This window comes from Apaloderma vittatum, unplaced genomic scaffold (assembly GCF_000703405.1).
Source record: "Apaloderma vittatum isolate BGI_N311 unplaced genomic scaffold, ASM70340v1 scaffold8285, whole genome shotgun sequence".
Taxonomy (NCBI): domain Eukaryota; kingdom Metazoa; phylum Chordata; class Aves; order Trogoniformes; family Trogonidae; genus Apaloderma; species Apaloderma vittatum.
The window spans coordinates 67574-87826 of NW_009718769.1; the positions used below are offsets into that span (position 1 = coordinate 67574).

Consider the following 20253-nt stretch of genomic DNA (forward strand, 5'->3'; position numbering starts at 1 on the left):
TCTTTCCCTGCATCCTATAATACATCCCATACCTTTAGGCAGTGATCCCACTAGTCTGAAAGGTGCTGCTATGCTGAATCATCTTGGTGCCTTGGATTGTGAATAAGTGACCAGAACTTCCCCTCCCCCCCCTTATAATGATATATTTACCTGTTTTTTCCTTTTTCAGGAGCATTCCAGACCAGAATATGAAACCAAACTGCTGCAGAAAAAGCTGAAAAATAAAAACATCACAACAGAAAATTCAAATGAAGTAAGATGTGACTTATTCCTTTCACTTATGCTGGATTTGTATTTTGTTATGTTGTGATTATCTTTTTTGTCTCTTTCTGATGGATATCTTGCAAAAAGCACTGTTTGGTGCTCTTCATCAGCCTTGTAAGTTGCCTGCCTAGGGCTCTGGTGTATGTAGCCCTGCAGAGCCACTGAGATCATCAACTTGCTAGCTCTGCAAAAGAAAACAATTTGCATAGGAGTATGGCTGATGGGTGGTTCAGGATCTAATTTGTAGAGAGATGAATGGTTAGGAAGATAAGCACCACAGGAAATTTTACAGCAATGAACTAGAATTTTAGTACTTTGTGGACAAGAAAGAAAACAGCTTTTATTATATTGGTTTCATTTACAAGGCTAATGTCGGCATCTTTAGTCATGTCACAGTTGCACAGTTGCGAAGTTTTGATAATGTTTCCAGTATAAACGGAAAAATATTAATTGATTTTAGATTGAAGTGTGTTTAGGCTTTCTGTGGCATTTAAAACAAACACTTTTCTTCCCAGTCCCCCCTTGCAAAATGCTGACTGAGGTCTATTTCTTAAGCACTCATACATCCCTGTAGACTTTGTCTCTTAGATTTGGCTAACCATTGCTTATTCCCTGCATGCCACATGTGCCATCAAAGCCAAAGCATTCCAAAACCATACCCAGTTTCCAGGCAGGAGGAAAAACAGTTTAATTTTTTTAAACATTGAGAAACAGTATCTGAAGTGGAGAATACTCCAGTTTTCAGGTTTGATCCGACAAATTTGGGGACAATCTTTTTAGCATGCCTGTTGTAGTAGGACAAAAGGTAATGTTTTTAAACTAAAAGAGGGTAGTTTTGGACTGGATGTAAGGAGGAAATTTTTTACAATAAGGGTGATGAAACACTAGAACAGGCTGCCCAGAGTGGTGGTAGTTTCCCCATCCCTGGAAAAATTCAAGATGAGAATGGACGAGGCTCTGAGAAACCTGGTCTTGTTGAAGATGTCCCTGCTCACTGCAGGGAGTGTGGACTAGATGACCTTTAAAGGTCCCTTTCTTTGCGAAACATTCCATGAAATTTAGCCTTGCAGCTTAGGAAAGAACATCCCTTTCTTTCGCTGATCACTGTCAGGACTGTGAAGTGTTTCCAGTGAACTTTCATCTCGGTGAGGCTGTTTTTCACCTGTTGGGCCTAACAAAACTCCACGGAAGACAGTAGAAGGATTCTCTATTACTTTAATGGTCTTTGGATCTTACCCAATACGAGCAGTGATTCTCACATAGCGGTATGGGGAGGTCTTCTCTTACACATTAAACAGTTCTCTAGGCCTTCTAAGTGAGGATCAAAGACTAAAAAGATGAATAAAGCAGCTGCTGCCGTTCAGCTTTTTCTGCCTTAAGAGAAATCTGGAAACAACTCAAGGATTGATGCTGTAGAATATTAGACTCTTGTAGTCATGAGGCAGTGATACATGATTATCTTATTTAATGAGACATGGAAATCAGAGCATTATAAATTAGCAATTAATTTAAAATAAAAGAAAGGAATGAAAAATACTAAGAACATAAGTGGAAAGTGATGAGTAATGTAAAGATCCAGCACTATAAAAACAGGAAGAACTCCTTTCAGACATCAAGAAGAGAAAGGTTTTCCTGAAATATTTTTTTCTCCAATTACTTTTTGTAATAATGTGAACAGAAAAATAACACTCAGAAAATATTTGCTTTGAGTTTTTGGGACATCTGTATGCAGACTTTCTCCAGTGTCCTTCAAAGTGACAAAACCCTATTTTGGAAATTAGTATAGGCATTTTGAACTGTAAAACTCCTGATTTTTAGTAATATTCATTTCTGAAAAAAAATATATTTCATTTCGTCATTTAAGTATTTTCTGGAAAAGTTTACCAGAGTGATCTCGATCTCTTCTCTGGAGTTCATTAAAAATCAAAGAACTTCAATATTTGATATCAAACAGTTACTAATAGAGAGCAAACAGTTATTCATATTCAAAACATTTCATTTGGGTTGATTAAGGTAAATTTATAGTAAATGCATTTATCCTGCAGCTTAATACCATCTCCCCAAATTACTATATAGATATAGATATAGATATAGATTCCAAACTTCTGAGCAGTTTTCCAGCAGCCAACATTTTGCTTGCTAATTCTATTGCAATCACTTTTTTGATTTCCCTCAAATTCTTTCCAGCAAACAGCACATTAGTCTCAGTTTGGAAAATGTGTTGCTCAGTGACTTATATCTAAACGTCTTATGATATTGTAAAGGCAAGAAATGTTTGCGTGAGACCTAGTGAAGAGGAAAAGGATGGTTCTTTAATTGAACTGTTATGTTTAATGTGACTGTGGAAATGCACAATTAGATTTTCCCTTGGAAGGTCCTGAAAAGTTAGATATTAAAAGTGATGAGTGTTTAAGACTGCAACAGTTCTTCCACCTAATTTTTAGAGGTTTTAATCTTTTCTTTTTCTGCTTTCGAATGGCTGTATGTTATACTCATTGAAAGACAATTAGGGCAGGAGCTTTTGCATGGCAGGTTAATATGAAGGCACAGGTTTCTGTGAGGTCTCTGGCTCCGTACTTCTGTCTTGTTGGGTGGAAGCCAGGGTACAGGACTTTGTCATATTAATAGTGCAGATCTAGTGTCTGGACAGGCATCAAAGTAGATGTCTCTCTGTAGTTAAAGATTCAGTCCTCCTAATTTCTTGAGTTTGTATGAATGCACAGATGCCTGTGAGGTCTCAGTCTCATCATATCCTAGCTGACAGTCCAACGTCATGGCATAAGTCTCTGTGAAGTTCTCTCCTGAATATTTTTAGCTAACTAGTGTGATTTAAAGGCATATCTTTTGGTTGTAGCCAGTCAACAAGCATAATATGCTGTGCTGATATCAAAGGACAGGCTCTGGCACCACTGCATAAAACTTCTCATTACTTATCTAATATGAAGTCAGAAATCTCCATTTCAGCAGCTGTGGCTTGTTGGGATAGAAATGATGCCAAAGCTGTAGCTATTGTGAAAGTACTGATTTAGAGCTTACTTAAAGGCACGTATTTCTATAAAAATTACTGGCTTGTTTCCAGCATGTTAATTCCTCTGTTCCGGTGAGGATGTGACTAGTTTTATGGCAAGAAACTCAGCTTTTATGTGGAAACCTCTGTGTACAATACAATTTCTTTTCTTGCCTTACTCTAGCAAGGACTTTGTGTGAAACTAATTGGGTTATTTTTGCAATGAAGGGATAAGGGGTTGGTTACGGGCTATTTTTGTGATTGCAGAAGAGAATTGACACCACTTACTCTGTTAAATGATAACTTGGGAATACCTGTTAAGAGGAAACGTACTTCAACATCCAGTTTTCCCTGTGTGCTGTTGAAGTCATTAACGTTAATGAGTGTGGAAGATGCCCAGCACCTGTCAGGGCCAGTAAACATGTGAGCCACTCTGCCCAGGCAACAAATTCCAAATCAGCCTGATGAGATTGGCAACAGAAAGTATTACAGATCTAATGTATTACTTCCCCAATGAGGTTTGTATTGTAGAATATAGCTTTCATACAAATAATACTTAGGATATTTATGCTACTGTAATAAGCAAAGAGTAAAATTTCAGCCTACACCACCATGTGTGGTTCAGGCTGTTTTAATAAATATTTTATTGGTTATTTTGAGAATGGAAAAGACACTGTGAGGGCTCAGAGCACTTCACAAAAGATTGGTGTGAAGTTACTCTTACAATAACACCCTAAGGTTCTAATATTTCATAAGAGAATTTATTTAAAGCTGAAGTTGCTGAAAAATTTACATGAAGTGCCTCAGGTTAGGTTGCAGGTACCTAAACAGGCAGTCCAGATGAATTATGACATTTATTTAACACGTTAACTAGTACTAAGGGACTGATTCTGGAAATCTGCAATGATCTGGCTTATAATCAGTAGTACTATTTGATTATTTGTGATCACATAAATAAAGACTTGCAGTGAAGATCTTCTCGATTCATGTACACTAGAAAGTTTGTCTTTGCAGCAGAGATGAAGGCTTATGTGTGCATGAATGAATGCATGTGTCTGATAATGCATTCATGCAAATATGGCAGATGCAGTTTTTGTAATAAAGCACTTCCTATTTTTTTTGTTGTTCTTTAATACACTGCAACATTTAAGATGTGGATAGAAATGTATAACAAATAGGGTAAAGTTACTGTATCTGCAGAATGTTAACTAAAAAAAGTGCTGGATATTTGTAATCTTTTGATAAGTTGTTCCTCTCTCTGTGCAATAGTAATGTTCTCAATGGAAATACACACAGGTCAGGAAATGAAAATTGGTCTTGTGCCTGAAAACATGCAGATGGGGCTAGATCCAATTCTCACTGAAGCTGACGGAAAGAAAGCCTTCCAGTCAGTTATGGGAGAGGTGGATCAGGCCCTGACTCTTTTTCATTAAATGTCCAGCTGATCTGGCAAACATGATACAACATCATATATATTCTTATCTTTCCTATTTGATAGGAAGCTGGATAACTTGTTCTACATATTTCTCAAGGAAAATTTTCTTTACAGAAGAGAAGGGCTTGTCTCTTGGCTCTGGTCCTTACTTGGAGCAAATCCTGGGAATAATAGAATCTGGCATTCTATCTGCCTTTAATTAATTTTAAATATGAAAGTGGCATATAAATTATTTAAATTGTTAATTCGGATGGTAATTTAAACAAAGAAATATTTCTTTCCAAACCACCGCTTCAGCTAACAACTGAATTAAAGCAAGCTGATCTGAAGAGGAGTCTTTAGTGTATGGATGATACACATAAATATAAAGAAGAATTATACACTGCTGATGAATATATATTTTTTTAAAACTTCAGCATGGCAAAAAATAAAACAGTAATTCTTACAAGTAAATCTTGTCTTTTATATATTAACTGTAACTCTGTAGAAGAAACCAAGGCAATTGGTCTTAAAAACTAATTTGAACAATCAGACTGTAAAAAAACTTTGAATAAACCCAAAGCTCCTTAATCACTATTATTGAGGATATATTTTTTTAGCATTTATTGGACTTTATTATTAATATGATTACAACACTAATATTCCACAAGTATTTCTTAAATCAGCCAGTGTCTTTCCAGTCTCTTTCTTTGCTTTAGTTTGACAAGTAACTTCCCAAGCATGTGGGATAGTAAGAGGAATAGGAATATGTAATAGCCGACATTCTTTTTCTTCCTGTTCAATTTATTCCTTGCATCATTAAATTTAAAAAGTAAAAAAAGGAGACTGCAGATGAATGAGGACACTTATGATGATAATTTTAGAGAGATATTTCATTCTCTTTATTGTACCAATATTTTTTTTGGCTAATTGGATCTAGTCACATTTGAAGGCTAAATGTTATAATTATGAATATTTTAATGTTAATTTGAGTTTTGTGTTACATCAGTTTTCTACAGATTCTTGACATAGTCTTTCAGAAAGTTCTTATTTAGATGTGTAGGTTCTTTGACTATAAGATATAAGATGTGTATTCAAACATCTTCCCTATTGTTGTTTTGGAATTTGGTTATCTTTGTATGGGGTGGTGTAAAAAATGCAGCTAAAAATGTCCTATTTCTTCCTTGTGTCTGTGAAAATCTAAGCCAGGATTTTGCATTTGTATCAAATACATGAACCTAATGTATAGCCACAATTCTATGCTGCAGTATTTAGAATTAGTTTACAGTTAGCCCTCAGAAGGAAGTGGCTCTTCCAGTACTCTTCCTATGAAAACAGATAATGCTAAAAGTATACTATCATAGAATAATTCAAGTTGGAAAGGCCTTCAGGATTTTGTTTAGTCCAAAATTCCAACCCGAAAATGTGTCAACCATTATATCAAACTAGGTTGCTCAGGGTATCATTCAGTCCAAGTCTTGAAAACCTTCAAGGATGAAAATGGTAAAACCTTTCTGGACATAAAAGCTTCTCACTATATCCAGCCTGAATGTCTCTTTTTTTTTTTTTTTCAACTTATTCCCACCATCTCTTGTCCTCCCAGCATCCACCACTGTGAAGAGCCTGACTTTGCCTTCTTCTTAAGGTTTAAAGGATGACCTCCTTAAGCTGTGCAAGTCTCATTCTGTCTTCATGGGACAAGCACTCCAGGGCTCTCTGCTAGACTCAAAATGTTGAGTAATTTATTTTTTTCTACTGGAGGGCTCCAGATTGGACACATTATTTTTGATGCTGGCTAATGAGTGCTAAGAAATGGAGATAATCACTTCCCTGGATCCACTGGTTAAGCCCTGGTTGATACAGCCCAGGGTGCTGTGTGCCCAGACCACACTCCTGGCTCATGTTCAGCTTGCCGTCTACATGGACACCAAATGGCCTTTTCAGTAGAGTCTCTTCTACTTTATGGAGTTTTCCATTTCAAAGACAAGTCTTTGTATTTGTCCATGCAGAATTTTGTGAGGTTCATATAGTCCTGCTCCTTCAGCCTGTCTAGGTCTCTCTGGATGGTAGCCACATACTTGAGCATATTAACTGATCTCTTCCCAGTCTGATGTCATCTGCAATCCTGACGAGCAAGCATTCCATCACCTCCTCTAGGTCCTTAATTTAACAGGGCAGGTCTAATATAGACCCGGCAGTACTCCAGCTGTTACAGGTGTCCAGGTAATCATCTTTTTGTGCTTTCTGTGAAGATGGATACAAAATTGTTTTCTTCAGTTGTCAGGGCTGTTCCCTGATCTTAGTGTCCTTCAAGAAATGATAGAGATCAACCTTGCAATAATGTCAGGCTGCTCCTCTAGATTCCATTCTTCTTCTCCAAAGTTATATATAAACTAAAATCACTGCTTAACTTTTCTAACGAGATAAATCATTGTTGTTTTGTCTAAACATCAAAATGATGTTTAACTAAGAATACTGGATTTTTTTTAATGAACTGTTGAAGGCTGAACATTGGAGATCAGCGAGAGGATTTTAAGAAAAAGATATGTTATATTCATAATACTCTTTCTGCCAAAATAAAAATTAGTGGTCTGTTGTTTTTTTTTTTTCTGAAGAGACCTTTGAACTTAGAAACAAGAGAAGGCAGGGTTGCTGTTTCTTGGTCTTATTTGTGTTATTTGTTAAGATTTTTAGTCAAAGAAGCATTTTTTTCTAGGGTAGTACTATAGCTTGTGTTGTTTAATTATGTAACTGGGACTTAATCACACAATGAATGTTAAGCACATGCCTCAGCATCCTGAATATGGATACAATTAAATGCTTTGAGGCCTAAGCTTCTTATTGACAACATTAAAGATGATGCAGGTCTCTTTCCTATTAAGCTGAATAGAAAGACTCATTCCTACAGGTTCTGTTCATCCGTACTTGAAATTAATGTGAATTCTGCCTGAGTAAGTAATAAAGTTTTAGTCCTTAAGTCTTCAGTCACCGCAATGACTTACTCAAAGACTATAATAAGAGGTTAGAGGGTTACAGACAAGACTCAGGTTTGAAAATAAATCTCCAGAAGTCTGCTCGGTTTTAATTTAATGCAGATACTTAAGAAAAACTAGAGTATTTTCCCTTTCCTGTGTGCTGGTGACAAACTCCTATATCTTGGAGTATATTTTTTACCTTCTGTTGAGCATATTTATAGGGTAACTTTCATGCTATTAATCTCCAAGGTCAAAACAGAAGCCCAGATTTGGGACAAAACTTACACAAATTGGCTGTGGAAACAACAGTCAGTTAAGATAGTTGCCAAGAATTTTTTATTTGATGCATACTGCAATCCTGTCTGCATTTTTGTGGAAATAAACTGCATTTACATTAAATTCCTTTGGGCATCCATCCCATGAAGATTGAAATTCCACATACTCCAAGCTTAAAGAGCTAAGTAAGTCAATTTGAACTGCTCGACTTTTGCAGCAATTACCACGCTTAACTGAAAAATATTTGCCTGCTAAACTGCTGATTTTCATGATTCGTTTAGGGATAGGATGGCATTGTGTTTAGAAGCTCCTTTACACCACGGTGTTTCATGTAACACATAGACTTGGATTCTTACCAGGTTGTTCAAGTCAACTTTTTCTTCTGTTGGTGTCTGGGTATTTATTAGCAAATTTAGCGAGAGTAGACTTCTAATTATTGATACACGATGATAGATTCACTGCTTCTTTCAATCTATATTGCTCATGTAGTGAAAAAATTAGAGCTTGTTTGGATTCATGGACTAATTTAATGACTTCCAATGGCATAGTCCAGCTCCAGCCTAAGAGACTGGTGCATAGCTAATTATATAAATAAAGATGGAATATTACCTTTTAAAACACTGAAAAGGAACCTCTTAGCGCATCTCCTCTTCTGTTAACGAGTCCATTGAAAGATGATGGTGTGGTATGTGTGTGCCTTTAGCTATTCCTTTGTAGTTGAGAAAAACTATTCAAAATTCAATTCTCTGCACAGTTTTCTTTTGTTCTTAAAGTTCCACTAAATAAAAGCAGAAAATCAAAGGAGGGTGTTACAAAGCTTTTACCTTTTTTGCCTTCTCTAAATATGAGGATGGTAAGAAAGGTGAAATTATACTAAAGTGAAGTTCACTTAGTGGAAATCTAGCCCACCTGTGAGTTCTCTAGAAGGGCTCAGTGATGTTTTTACTCATTTCTGGTGTAATTTTACCAAGGCCAGTGATCTAACAAAACACAGAAGAAAAATTTAATCCAGTTTCTCTGATTCAGAATGCAACATACTGTTGAAATGTCAGATTTAAGATGTTCCCAAACTATGTAAGAGACTTGAATTTGTTGTGTGACAAATGCTCATCATTACTATTACTTTAACTGTTGTCCTCGTGTATGCGACTCATACCTAGGTAGAACAACAAGGAGATTTTACCAGGTTATTTAGGTTTATAGGTTTGGTACAATGATAAAGTACACTACCTTATCAATCCTTCCACATGATTCTTAAGAATAAGAAACTGTGGCTTTATTCACTGTAAAATATTATTTTAAATAGCTTATTGTGTTTACTTATGTTCATCTGAGGGATATCTTTCAAATGCTATGCAAACCATCATTATTTATACAGAAAGACACTTTGTCTCTCCTGAAAAAAATGACACTGAATAACAAGAAGACTAAAATTAATGTAATCTTTTGGGGCATTATTTAAAGGGGAAAGATTATCATATCCATACACGGCAAATGCATGTTCCTAATGTGCAGAAAAACCAAACACCTAAGACACTTTCAAAGTAGTCTTCTTTCTATAAACGTTGAACACAAAGATATTATTGTTTTTAGTTTACTTTTCATTGGATTCATTATCATATAACTGGTACATACAAAGCAAAGTGCACTATGTGTAGGAACTATCCTTACAAGCTTGTGAGCCACATCGCCAGAGATTATGAAGAAAAACAGCAAAACTCTAGATAACAAACTGTTCCAGATATATTTCTTAAAATGGTCTGTTATTCTGGAAACAATACCAAGAGCAAATATGCTATATTCAGTAAATGAAAAATAGTCTGTAAATGAAGTTTTTGACTGAAATAAGGTAATCTTCTCTCTCCCGGGAGAGAGAAAACTGTGTCTGTGAGTACCTGAAGAGGGGAATCCTGCATGCTCTGTACAGAATCACAGAATCACCTGGATTGGAAAAGACCTTTAAGATCATCGAGTCTAACCGTTAATCTAACATTACACCTTCCTACTCTTTTTCCTGGTAAACAGTAAGGGATTCATGGGATATCATTATTGGTGCTGGGTGAGAGGAGATGATTTCATTGGTTTTAAAAGTTTGCGGGACTACCCGTGAAAGAGATGGGATTAGAACTCATGGCTGTTTAGTCTTCTCTAATTTATTGCAGTGATTGCTTTCATACTGTTTACATTTCAGGTGGCGTACGACAGGTTTTTTTCCCCTTTATTGCTGTTGTCCCTTCTGATTCTAATATTTATTTTTTCCTCCCTCAGTCTACTTTTCACACAAACTTGCAGCTGAGTCTTTCTAGGTGTACGGCATGGATTCTTTTTCCTTTTGTGCTTCATTGTTCCATATATTTAAGTGTATACCTGTAAATAAGATAAAGTATCAGGCTATGTAGTGGAAAAAGCATCATGCTGAGTTCATCTGAATTAAACTCAACACATATTTCCTCTTCTCTGTATTTTTAAAGGGACTTCAAGGTGTTACAGAGTTGGGAGTAGCTTGCTTTATAAAAGCTATTGTAGAGAATGTGGGAAACTTTGCAGGTGATCTGATTGTTTTAAAAACATTTGAGAATCTAAAGCTTTTAGAATGTAGATAAGTCTTGTTCTTGGCAGGTTTTGTTTCCCAATGGATATGATATAACAAAAATACTTGTTCCTTAATTATTCTTAGCCCAGGTTGGTTCAGTTATGGAAACAAGGACATCATGGTCAAGTTCTGCCACTGTTCTTCAGGATTTAGAAGGTTCCATATTAAAACATCAATTTTTCATCTGCTTTCAGTTTTTTTTGGTATAAAATTACTGTTGATGAAAATTAAGATCCTTTTCACCTAATCGTCAAGCCAGGGAATATCACAAACTTTTAAGACCACTTTTGCCAGGTATTTTCTCCTTATGAAACGGAAGATTCAGAGAGACAAACACTAAATCAGAAAAAATGAAATCAAGCATAAATTAGATTAGATTTTTTAACAGATTGTAGAAGAGACAATTGCCATTTTGGCTAACTTGCAGAATGGCTAAGATTGAGAGACTGATAGAATGTACATTTAAGCATAATCTAAAACATCACATTCAAATTTTTATAAAAGAAACATGTATTTTTCTATGTTTTTACTATATGGTAAGAGATGGTCTAAATGGGTTTGCATGGGAACTGTAGCATTATCAGCCTGATCAATTAAGGTGCAGAGTTAGAAGCAGGGCTAAAATCTAAGGACAGAAAAGGATATAATGAAAACTTAAAAATATTCACAGGCTTTTGAGGAAAAGAGTAATTCTGAACAATTTATAAAGCTTAATTGCTATCCATTTGGAAACATAAGATCAAAAGAAATGTAGACTGAGCTGTTGTTCACAATAATAGTTGTGTAAAGTAGTGAAAAGTGAATAAAACCTGCTATAGCATTCTCCCACCCTATTTCTTTGTGCCAGATTTTTGTAAGGAAGAAAAAAATTTCATAGATGATGAGGTGAGTGGAAGACTGCACTCCAAAAATATTCTTGTTAGCTGATTTTGTCACCATGCCATGATGCATTGTCACAGCAGCAGAACAGTATATACACATATATATTTTCTTGACTAATAGTGTCAAACTCGAGCTTTGTCTAGGAGCTACTTTGTTGTGACTCTGACATTATAAAGATTGTAATTTTTTCTTGCCTGTCCTCTCCTCTACCTCTCCTCACAACCTTTTGGGTTTTTTGGTAAAATGCGATTTTAATGTGGCTACTAGGAATGGATATTTCCTTTCCATCTTGGATTTACTTTTCCATTGGTGAGTTCATAATATGTTCCTTCATCCCCTCCAAATCTATATCACAGATCTCGGCCTTACAACCAGTTATGCATGCCTGAAATTTTATGAATTTACATAAACATTTACTTAACCTGATTTAGAAAGAATTAAAGTCTTGCTATTGATTTTGAAAGCACTAAAAGAGAGTGTTAAAACTGACTATGCTTTCTCTTGGATCTGGTGGAAAGATTCTAATTACAGACCTTTTATGAAGACTGCTTACATACTGCTCATGGAAATGTGCAGATTAAATACGAATTAAGCAAAAAACTGACCTACAGGGATAGACTGATGTGAAGCAGTGCAATTGATAGAGAAGATAGACATAACTGGTTGCAAATATGAAATGCTCCTTGGACCTAAGAGGTTGGATATATGAAATATAGATTTTTGAACTAGGTTGGCTAAGCAGAGTTTACAGTTTCTGCCATTTCCTATGCTTCTGTGTGGAGTTAAAATGAACTAATCACTGAAGCTAAAAGCAGCACTTATTGTCTTCAGAATAAAAGCACTAAATTATACCTAGGAATTGCATAATGTATACATTGACAAGCAAGCAAATGTAAGCTGTAAGGAACACAAAAATTTCAACCTGCTCATAGTAAATGTATGTGCATTTCCTCTAGGTATTTCATTTCTTTCTGTTGTGGTATTACGACATTTTCATTTTAGCCATTTGTTACAGACAGGATTTCTAATGTTGATTCTAGTAAAATTTTTGTCTCTTTTCAGTAGCTCACAGCTGTATAAAACAATAACTCTTCAGGACAGTTTTCTCTCGTGAATTTCTGAATAGATTTTGGAATTCCTAACTTCTGAATGTCCAAATTTACAGTTTTAATATATTTTTTTAAGTCATTCATTGGACAGAATCACAGAAGCTGCTTGTGTGGAACAATCCGTGTCCTAAAAGTGCGTTTGCTGAGCTTTCTCCTACTCCTTATTTCTTATAAAGTGTTAAGTTCACCTTCAGTCTTTCTTCAACGTTGCTCAACGTAAGCTGGTACTGGATTGTGTTTTCCATGTGTCTTTTAATAGTGAGAGACACAATTCTTTTGTTTCATAAAGTTTAGAATGGCTGCAAACTGGAAAGCTGAAATAAGACTTTTCTAAAATGCAGTTCTAACTTGTCCCTGGGCAAAAATTGAAGCTACCATCACAATTCCAGTGCAGCTATTTGCAGTTCCAAACATTTCAGTAGTATTTTTAATATTTGACCAGAGTTTCTTGTCCGTAAGGCAAAACATCCCACTGCCCCTCTTTTCAGTCAGTTATTGCTGAGTTTTGGGGCAGTCATTGCAGGAACACAAAGATAATGGGATGTGGTGTTTAAATGCATTTCAACTGCATGTGCAGCTGCATTGCCTACAGTGTTATCTGGACTGATGTGATAAGTCACTTCTGTTTGTCTAAATATTTTTTTTATGCAAGAAGCAGTTATGACTTCCTAGATGTCCAAGGCAGAAAGGCCTTAGGTAGTCAATTTGTTAGTGGTACACAGCTATTCTACCTAGTATTCATATAAAGGTGTCCCCAAAGAGTACAAATCAGTGTAGCTCTTCAGTTTCATGCTTCCTAGCTCTTCAAAAGAGTCATCAGGATTGTGGCAAAATGTGGACTGTTGGGAATGAGAGCTGTCATCTTTCATACGATACCCAATGGCAAGGTCATTTTGCATGGGAAGTGAGTCAGCCAGATGCATTAAGAAGTGTTTGGTAGGGAAAATGACCATACTGAGGTTAGAAGACTGCTTTAAAACCCTGGATGGCTTTTGGTAAAAGTGTAGGAGGTAGAAATATCAGGCAAGCGAAATAAAACCTAGCCAGATGAAACTTAAACAATGAACCCCAGCAAGCTGACCCTGAAAATCTAGAGAGTCCCAAGCTTACAGCAAGCAAATTTCTCCACGTTTCCCACTTTGCTCCTGGAGCTTTATACAGACACAGTGCAGTTCTGTGTGCACTCAATGACTAGATGTCAAATAGCCCTTAGGAGTGGCCCACTGCAATAATTTAGCAGTGTGCAATGGAGTTCGCTAAGGGTTATGCTCTATTTCAGCTGAAAAATAATTGGAGTTCATACAGCATGCCAAAGCATTTCACTGCCAAGCCAGCTAACTGAGTCGGCTGCAGTTGAGTCACTACCAGATGCACTGGTCTGATGCTGGTAGAGCCCAGGTATTCAGCAGAGGTGGCTGCTAAGAGCTGAGCTGTTGTGGAGGGTGACACATTACTCCTGCAATCTTGAGAGGTCTAGTTTTGCACTGTTCTCAGAGAGGGATGATGGTCATTGATCCACAAATTTGAGATATAACACTCTAATCACAGCTGTCAGGAATGAAGGCCAGAGGATAGACTGAATTAAATTTTATTTTAATTTTATATATGACTGTGTTTTCAAAAAGGCTTAGCAGCCAATAGCTCCGCCTGAGAATAACAAATGCTGTCAGGAGTTTGAAAATCTGCCCTGCTGTGCATTTTCAAAAAGCATCTCTTAAGATTTCCTTTGAAAGAATGAACTCTTCTCAAAAGTTTGGAACTGAGAAACAACAACTGGAGGAGGACCATTTTTAAGGGACTTTGGCATTTCTTTTCTCTGGCTAGTATTTATGGCCCTGTGATAGTGAAGATTTACCCACATCACTGACAGGCTCCAGAGTCACTGGGGAGAGGTGGTTGGAATATTTCCCGAGATGAAGTGTGAGCTCTCCTGTGCCCATAGGTGAATGTAATGTTCAAAGCTTACATCAACGATCTCTATGTATCCATTCCAGCCCTGTTTCAGGGTTCTCTTATTTCCACTAACATCATATAGTGAAGATAAACTATGGCATTGAATGTTCCTCTTTATAGAAACAAGGAGGGATGAAGGATATATTGTCTCTCTGTCTCAGATAACTCACAATAACATGAGAAAATTACTTCCTAGGGAACACTGTCTGAAGAACTGATCTTTGACTGTAGATAATACAGGGAGCAAGCAGCAAACACTAACACTCCATCTGAGCCTGTAGAAGTCTATGGGGTCTAATGTGAGATGCTGCTCAGCATTAGTAGCCATACTATTATTTACACTTTGTTTTGTTTATACCTCTTGCTTTGAGTGTTTGATTGACAGAAATTGCAAGTGCAATTGAATAACTGCTTTTATAAATACTGCTGCGGGGTGAATGTCCTATTATTTTCAGAACAAGTATAGTTATCAGTTGAAAATAGAAGAGAATGCATCTATGATGAAGCCTTCTGAGTCCTGTGTATGTCATTCTGGTGAGACAGATATGAAGGAATGGCAAGGCTCTAGTGCAGAGCACCTAGGGTTTGACACGTTCCCCTTGTCTCATCAAACTTGCAGTACGGTTTGCATTCCACCCAAGGATTAGGGATTAAGGAAATGTCATAGTATATAGATGCACATGCTATCTACTGAAACAGAAATATCAAAATATCTAGGCTACTTGACATAGAGCTTCTTACTTTCTGCTCTTCTTCTATCTGTGGTTATGCAACTTCTCTCAGATATGCTGAGAATCTGCTGCTGTAGATAACTCAGATAAAGATTAAGAAGTAGTTATGCTCTTGAATCTTGAATATCTTGAATATATTTATGGCAAGAATACCTCACATTTAAAACGTAGCTTTCTGCGTGGATTGGCCATATTGATGATTCCTGAGAGTGGAGTTTATATTGTCTTTTGTTTTCTAATTGGGTGGTGTAAGGAATATTCAGTCCTCCTCCCAGCTATTGTGCTCTGCTTCTTTTGTTACGTTTTATTTGAGCCTGGAGACCAATAATACCTTCTGATGGAGAACTAGTAACGGCTGTTGAAAGCAGTGGTCCACCACTGTAGCAGGCAAGCAATAATTTACAAAAGAAAGAAAACTCATAAAACTAATTTGTTGGGCTGTTGTTTTTATTTTGCTTTTTCAAGTTACGAGTTGCTAGATTTTGCTTTTGGTTTATTAAATTTTATCATATGCTGACCTCTAACTTCAGATGAAATAAGATAAGCAGGTGCTAGCTAACATTTCTAGGATGAAATTAATTTTTTGGTATTTTGCAATAAAAATCTGCTTGCATTTTGACTTTTTAGTGAATGAATAAGGAACATTTTTTGAAGAGGTAAATCAGATCAACTAGAACTTACAGCAATACTCAATGATAAGACCAAGGCTGCTCCTCTTCACAATGGCTTGCTAAGACCTTTATTTAGCTCCTTACTCTTCTGCACTGTCATCTGCCAAATACGATATTCCACAAGCATGTTCAAACTGGCCTAACTGTCCTAACACCAGAACAAGTTATTCTTCTTTTGCTTGTTGGAACTCTTACAGTTTTTCTATGGAATCCAACTGATAGCCGTTAGAAATATTATTGGAGAAAACTGAAAAAACAGGGAGGTATGATGCTGTTTTCTTCTAAATTCTGAGATTATTTGCATATAGGAAAAAAAATGTACAATTCTGGCCTAAGGATTACTCCTTTACTTTCTTTATGCACTTTAAAATACTGTTTTGCTGGATAAGGTTAGAAAATTATATCAAGGAACTTATACTAGCTTGACAAGATTTGTCAATGAAAGTTTTTGGAATTATTTTTTTTTGCTGTTGTTCCTGAAAATATACAAGCTCAGATTTTTGAAACAATAGCACAGTAAGACATTTATCAATTTATTTACAATGACAGTGGTAACTATGAAAGTATTGGTATGTTCTGCAGCCTGATGCCAGGCATTATATCTTTGCAAAAGGTAAACACACAGCCTAAGTGTTATGTATACCTTCAAAAGTATAGACAGGATCAGGAAATACACAGTCTCATGCTTTGCAAAAGGGAAAGGATGCTGTCTAAATGCATGCAGAATAAAAGGAATAGTGCCATTCCAGGCACCTAATGCACAATGGCTTCTTTGTCACAACATGACAGAATTCTCTAAGGCAGATGCTGGGAAAAGAAAAGATCAAGTGAGAAAAGGACTGTAGCAACCCTTTCCCATCTGTAATAAACCGGTAGCTAGTACTGCTAATTGTCATCTAAAAGTTACAAATTATTATTTTTTTCTTAATTTATCCTTATTTATTGGATTGTTGCTATTTTTCATCTATCAAAACTGCCAGTTTTTGCTTACCTGGCTAGACAGGTATCACTTCTGTACTTCTGATTCTTCTTTTGTGTCCCTCTGCTTTTCTAAGTCACCATCTTACAAACGAGAATCTTACGCACTGAAATGCATATCCACAACTGAAAATATCTGGTTATGTTAGTTGTAGTAAATCTTTTAAACTAAAACATTCATAAAGTTGGATCAAATAATTCTAAACTGTTTTGTAGTAAATTTAATAGTAGGCTGAACTTTCATCAGGCTATAGCTGAGGTTTTTAGTTTTAGTAGCAATACTGAGAAATATAGGAAACTTCAAAAATAACTAGTCTGAAGTGATCAGGGACTAAAATGTGGGCAAAGCTTCTGTTTTCTTGCAGTTAAATTTATAAAAATGTGCAGAAAGCACTTGTATAAAAGGATTCCATATGATTTAATGAATAAAAACACCAAGATAACAAATATTTTCCTTTAAGGAGGATTCTGAAAGCAATCAGAATACTAAAACGTGGTGGAGGAAAGTGGATTGTTCAGCGTAGAAAACTGTACTTTCGGACACAGAAAGAGCAGGAGTAAACAAGAATTGCCAAAAGTCCAGCTTGAGCTAAATTTTGCAAAGGAAATTTTTGAGAAAATGGAAAAAAATCTGAAAGAACTCAAAGCAATTGTCGCAACATGTGTCTGGTGCTTCTCAACTTATCACTCTACTCCTTCAAGAAGATTCTGACTCTATCTTCCCTATACCCTCCTTCTAGGCAATTCTCTACAGTAATAGTATCTTTAACCCTCGCTTCTTAAGGTTGAATAAATCCACTTCTTTCTGCCTTTCCTTCTATGTAAGTGCTATATCCCTATAACCGTCTTGATACCTTCGTACTCAGCTTATCTCATTATGCAAACATCTTTCTTGTACTAAGCAGTCCAAAACCAGACATAGGTCTTTAGATGCAGTCTCAAAAGAACTAAATAGAGTGGGAGAATTACTTTCCTCGATCTACTGGTTATTCGTTTGCTTATACAGCCACTATGTGGTTGGCCTTCATTGCCACAAGGGTGTACTGCTGAGTATACTTCAAACCACAGTCCAAGAGGACCACCAGATCCTTTCTGGCAAAACTGCTTTCTACCTCTTGGCTGTGCCATTGCGTTCCATCCAAGGGCAGGATTTTGCTTTTTTGTCTGCAGATGTTAATGAATTACTGTTGATTCGTTATTCCAGTCTGCTAAGGTCTTTCTGAATAGCAACCCCACTCTTCAGGGTGTGAATCACTTTACCCAACTTGTTATAATCTGCAAACTTGTGAAGAGTCCCCACATCCAGACTGTTAATGAATTTATTAAACTGTATTTGCCTGAGTAGCAGCCTTTGAAGGGCACTGCTGCCAGCTGTCTTTGCACTGATGATCCCAACCCTTTGAGCCAGCAGTTTAATCTGTTTATTCACTCACCTTATTGTTTGCATACTGTTGTATGTATACGGATTCTGTCAAGGCTTGTTTTCGTTGAGAAAAAAATTGAATTGGAAGCAAACACAGGAATACTACTAATGGAGGAAATTCTACAACTGAAGAGGAAGATAAAGAGCTTTATGAAATCCCTAGTCACAAATCCCATAACAAATAGCTGTAATAATTGTCAAGGCTAAATGATATTATAGTTGTTAGCCATCTCTCTCTTCCCACTGTCTGCACACACACAGACACAAACACATGTACCATGAGAGTGTCAGAAGTTACCCAGGCTGCCATCATCATCTGAGCACTATTTGGATGTTATTCCCAGATGCACAACAAATTTAAAGCTATATAAAGATAATTATAATTAAATATACAGAGGTTGAGTCATAGGCTGGACTTCGTGATCTCAGAGATCTTTTCCAGCCTCAACAATTCTGTGATTCTGTGATTCTATGATTCTATGATTCTGCTTAAAGGCGAAAGGTATAAAATAATTCATTAATTTACCATAAAGAGATTATGCCTGGCTAATCTGGTATCTGACATTGAAAATAGAATTTTTTACAGCAAAGAAAGTTTGAGAGGAATTAATTGCTTACCTGAATGTGATAAGATGCTGCATGGGAGATTACAATACTGAATAGCTCTAGAGAAATTATACTGTGTGTGAGTATATTGATGGTTTTACTGAATGGAAGTTACTGGTGGAGATCTAGATAGAGAATTACTGGTGAAGTTCCTAATGGAGGTTACTGATAGAATTTTACATTTACATGTCTTCTCTCTAAAACTATCTGAAATATTGAAGTAGACTTTATATAGATGACTAGGGCTTAAAAGCACACTCTTCTGTTGTCTTTTATTTTTTCCAGTATACATAGGTAGAGCAGTGCACATAGCTACCATTTTCATAGTATTTTTCTCCTTACACATGTCCAGTTGGATACAAAGCAGTGGAAAACCCAGTCCTACAAGAAGAAACAAGTTTAAGAGAGATCTAAATGGGATTGTAAAAACATTTAAATTTTTTTTCACCCAGGATAATCTCCATGAGAGATAATACGTTTTGAGTCATATGTGTTTGGTACTTAAAGATGCCAAAGTGGTCTGGCTGAAAACATACAAAGATAAAAGGTCATAAGTGAGAGAGGTGATTATAGAAAAGAGACTACAGCAACCATGAGGTGGTAGAGTTCAGGATCTTGTGCAGTAGAATCAGAATACCAAGCAGGATCGCAGCACTGGACTTCAGAAGGGCCAACCTTGGCCTTTTCAAGCAATTGGTAGGAGAAACCCCATAGGAGAGGGAACTGGAGGGTAAAGGGGCCCAAGAGAGTTGGTCGATATTCAAGGACCACTTCCTCCATGCTCAGGATCAGTGCATTCCAACAGGTAGGAAATCAAGAAAGAGCTCCACGAGACCGGCATGGTTAACCAGGGATCTGCTGGGCATACTCAGGTGGAAGGGGAGGGTATATAAATTGTGGAAGGAAGGGCTGGCCACTTGGGTGGAGTATAGGACTGCTGTCAGAGAATGTAGGGAGGCAATTAGAAAAGCTAATGCCTCCTTGGAACTAAAACTTGCGAGGGAGGTCAAGGACAACAGAAAGGGCTTCTTCAAGTACATTGCCGACAAAACTCATGCTAAAGGCAATGTAGGCCCACTGCTGAATGAGGTGCATGCCCTGGAGGCAGAGGACAGAAGGCAGGCACAGTTACTGAATGCCTTCTTTGCCTCTGTCTACACTGTTGGAGACTGTCCTCAGCAGCCTCAGTGCCCTGAGGCCCCAGAGGAAGGCAAGATAAAGGAGGAGTTTCCCCTGGTTGAGGAGGACTGGGTTAGGGATCAGTTTGAATGCTTGAACGTCCATAAATCCATGGGGCCTGATGGGATGCACCCGCGGGTGCTGAGGGAGCTGGGGGGAGTCATTGCCAGGGCGCTCTCGCTCTCTGGTAAA

The 20253-nt window shown here is 36.9% G+C and overlaps 1 protein-coding gene across 1 annotated transcript in view; it reads left to right on the top strand.

Annotated features, from left to right (window-relative positions):
- LOC104274674 (anoctamin-2-like) overlaps positions 1-20253 on the top strand; it is a gene marked incomplete at both ends in the record, with an annotated part of 120452 nt that overhangs the window by 49277 nt on the left and 50922 nt on the right. Inside the window, one exon of the mRNA XM_009870374.1 lies at positions 170-221. Within this exon, the coding sequence (XP_009868676.1) occupies positions 170-221 (52 nt within the window). The remainder of the gene's footprint in view (positions 1-169; positions 222-20253) is intronic.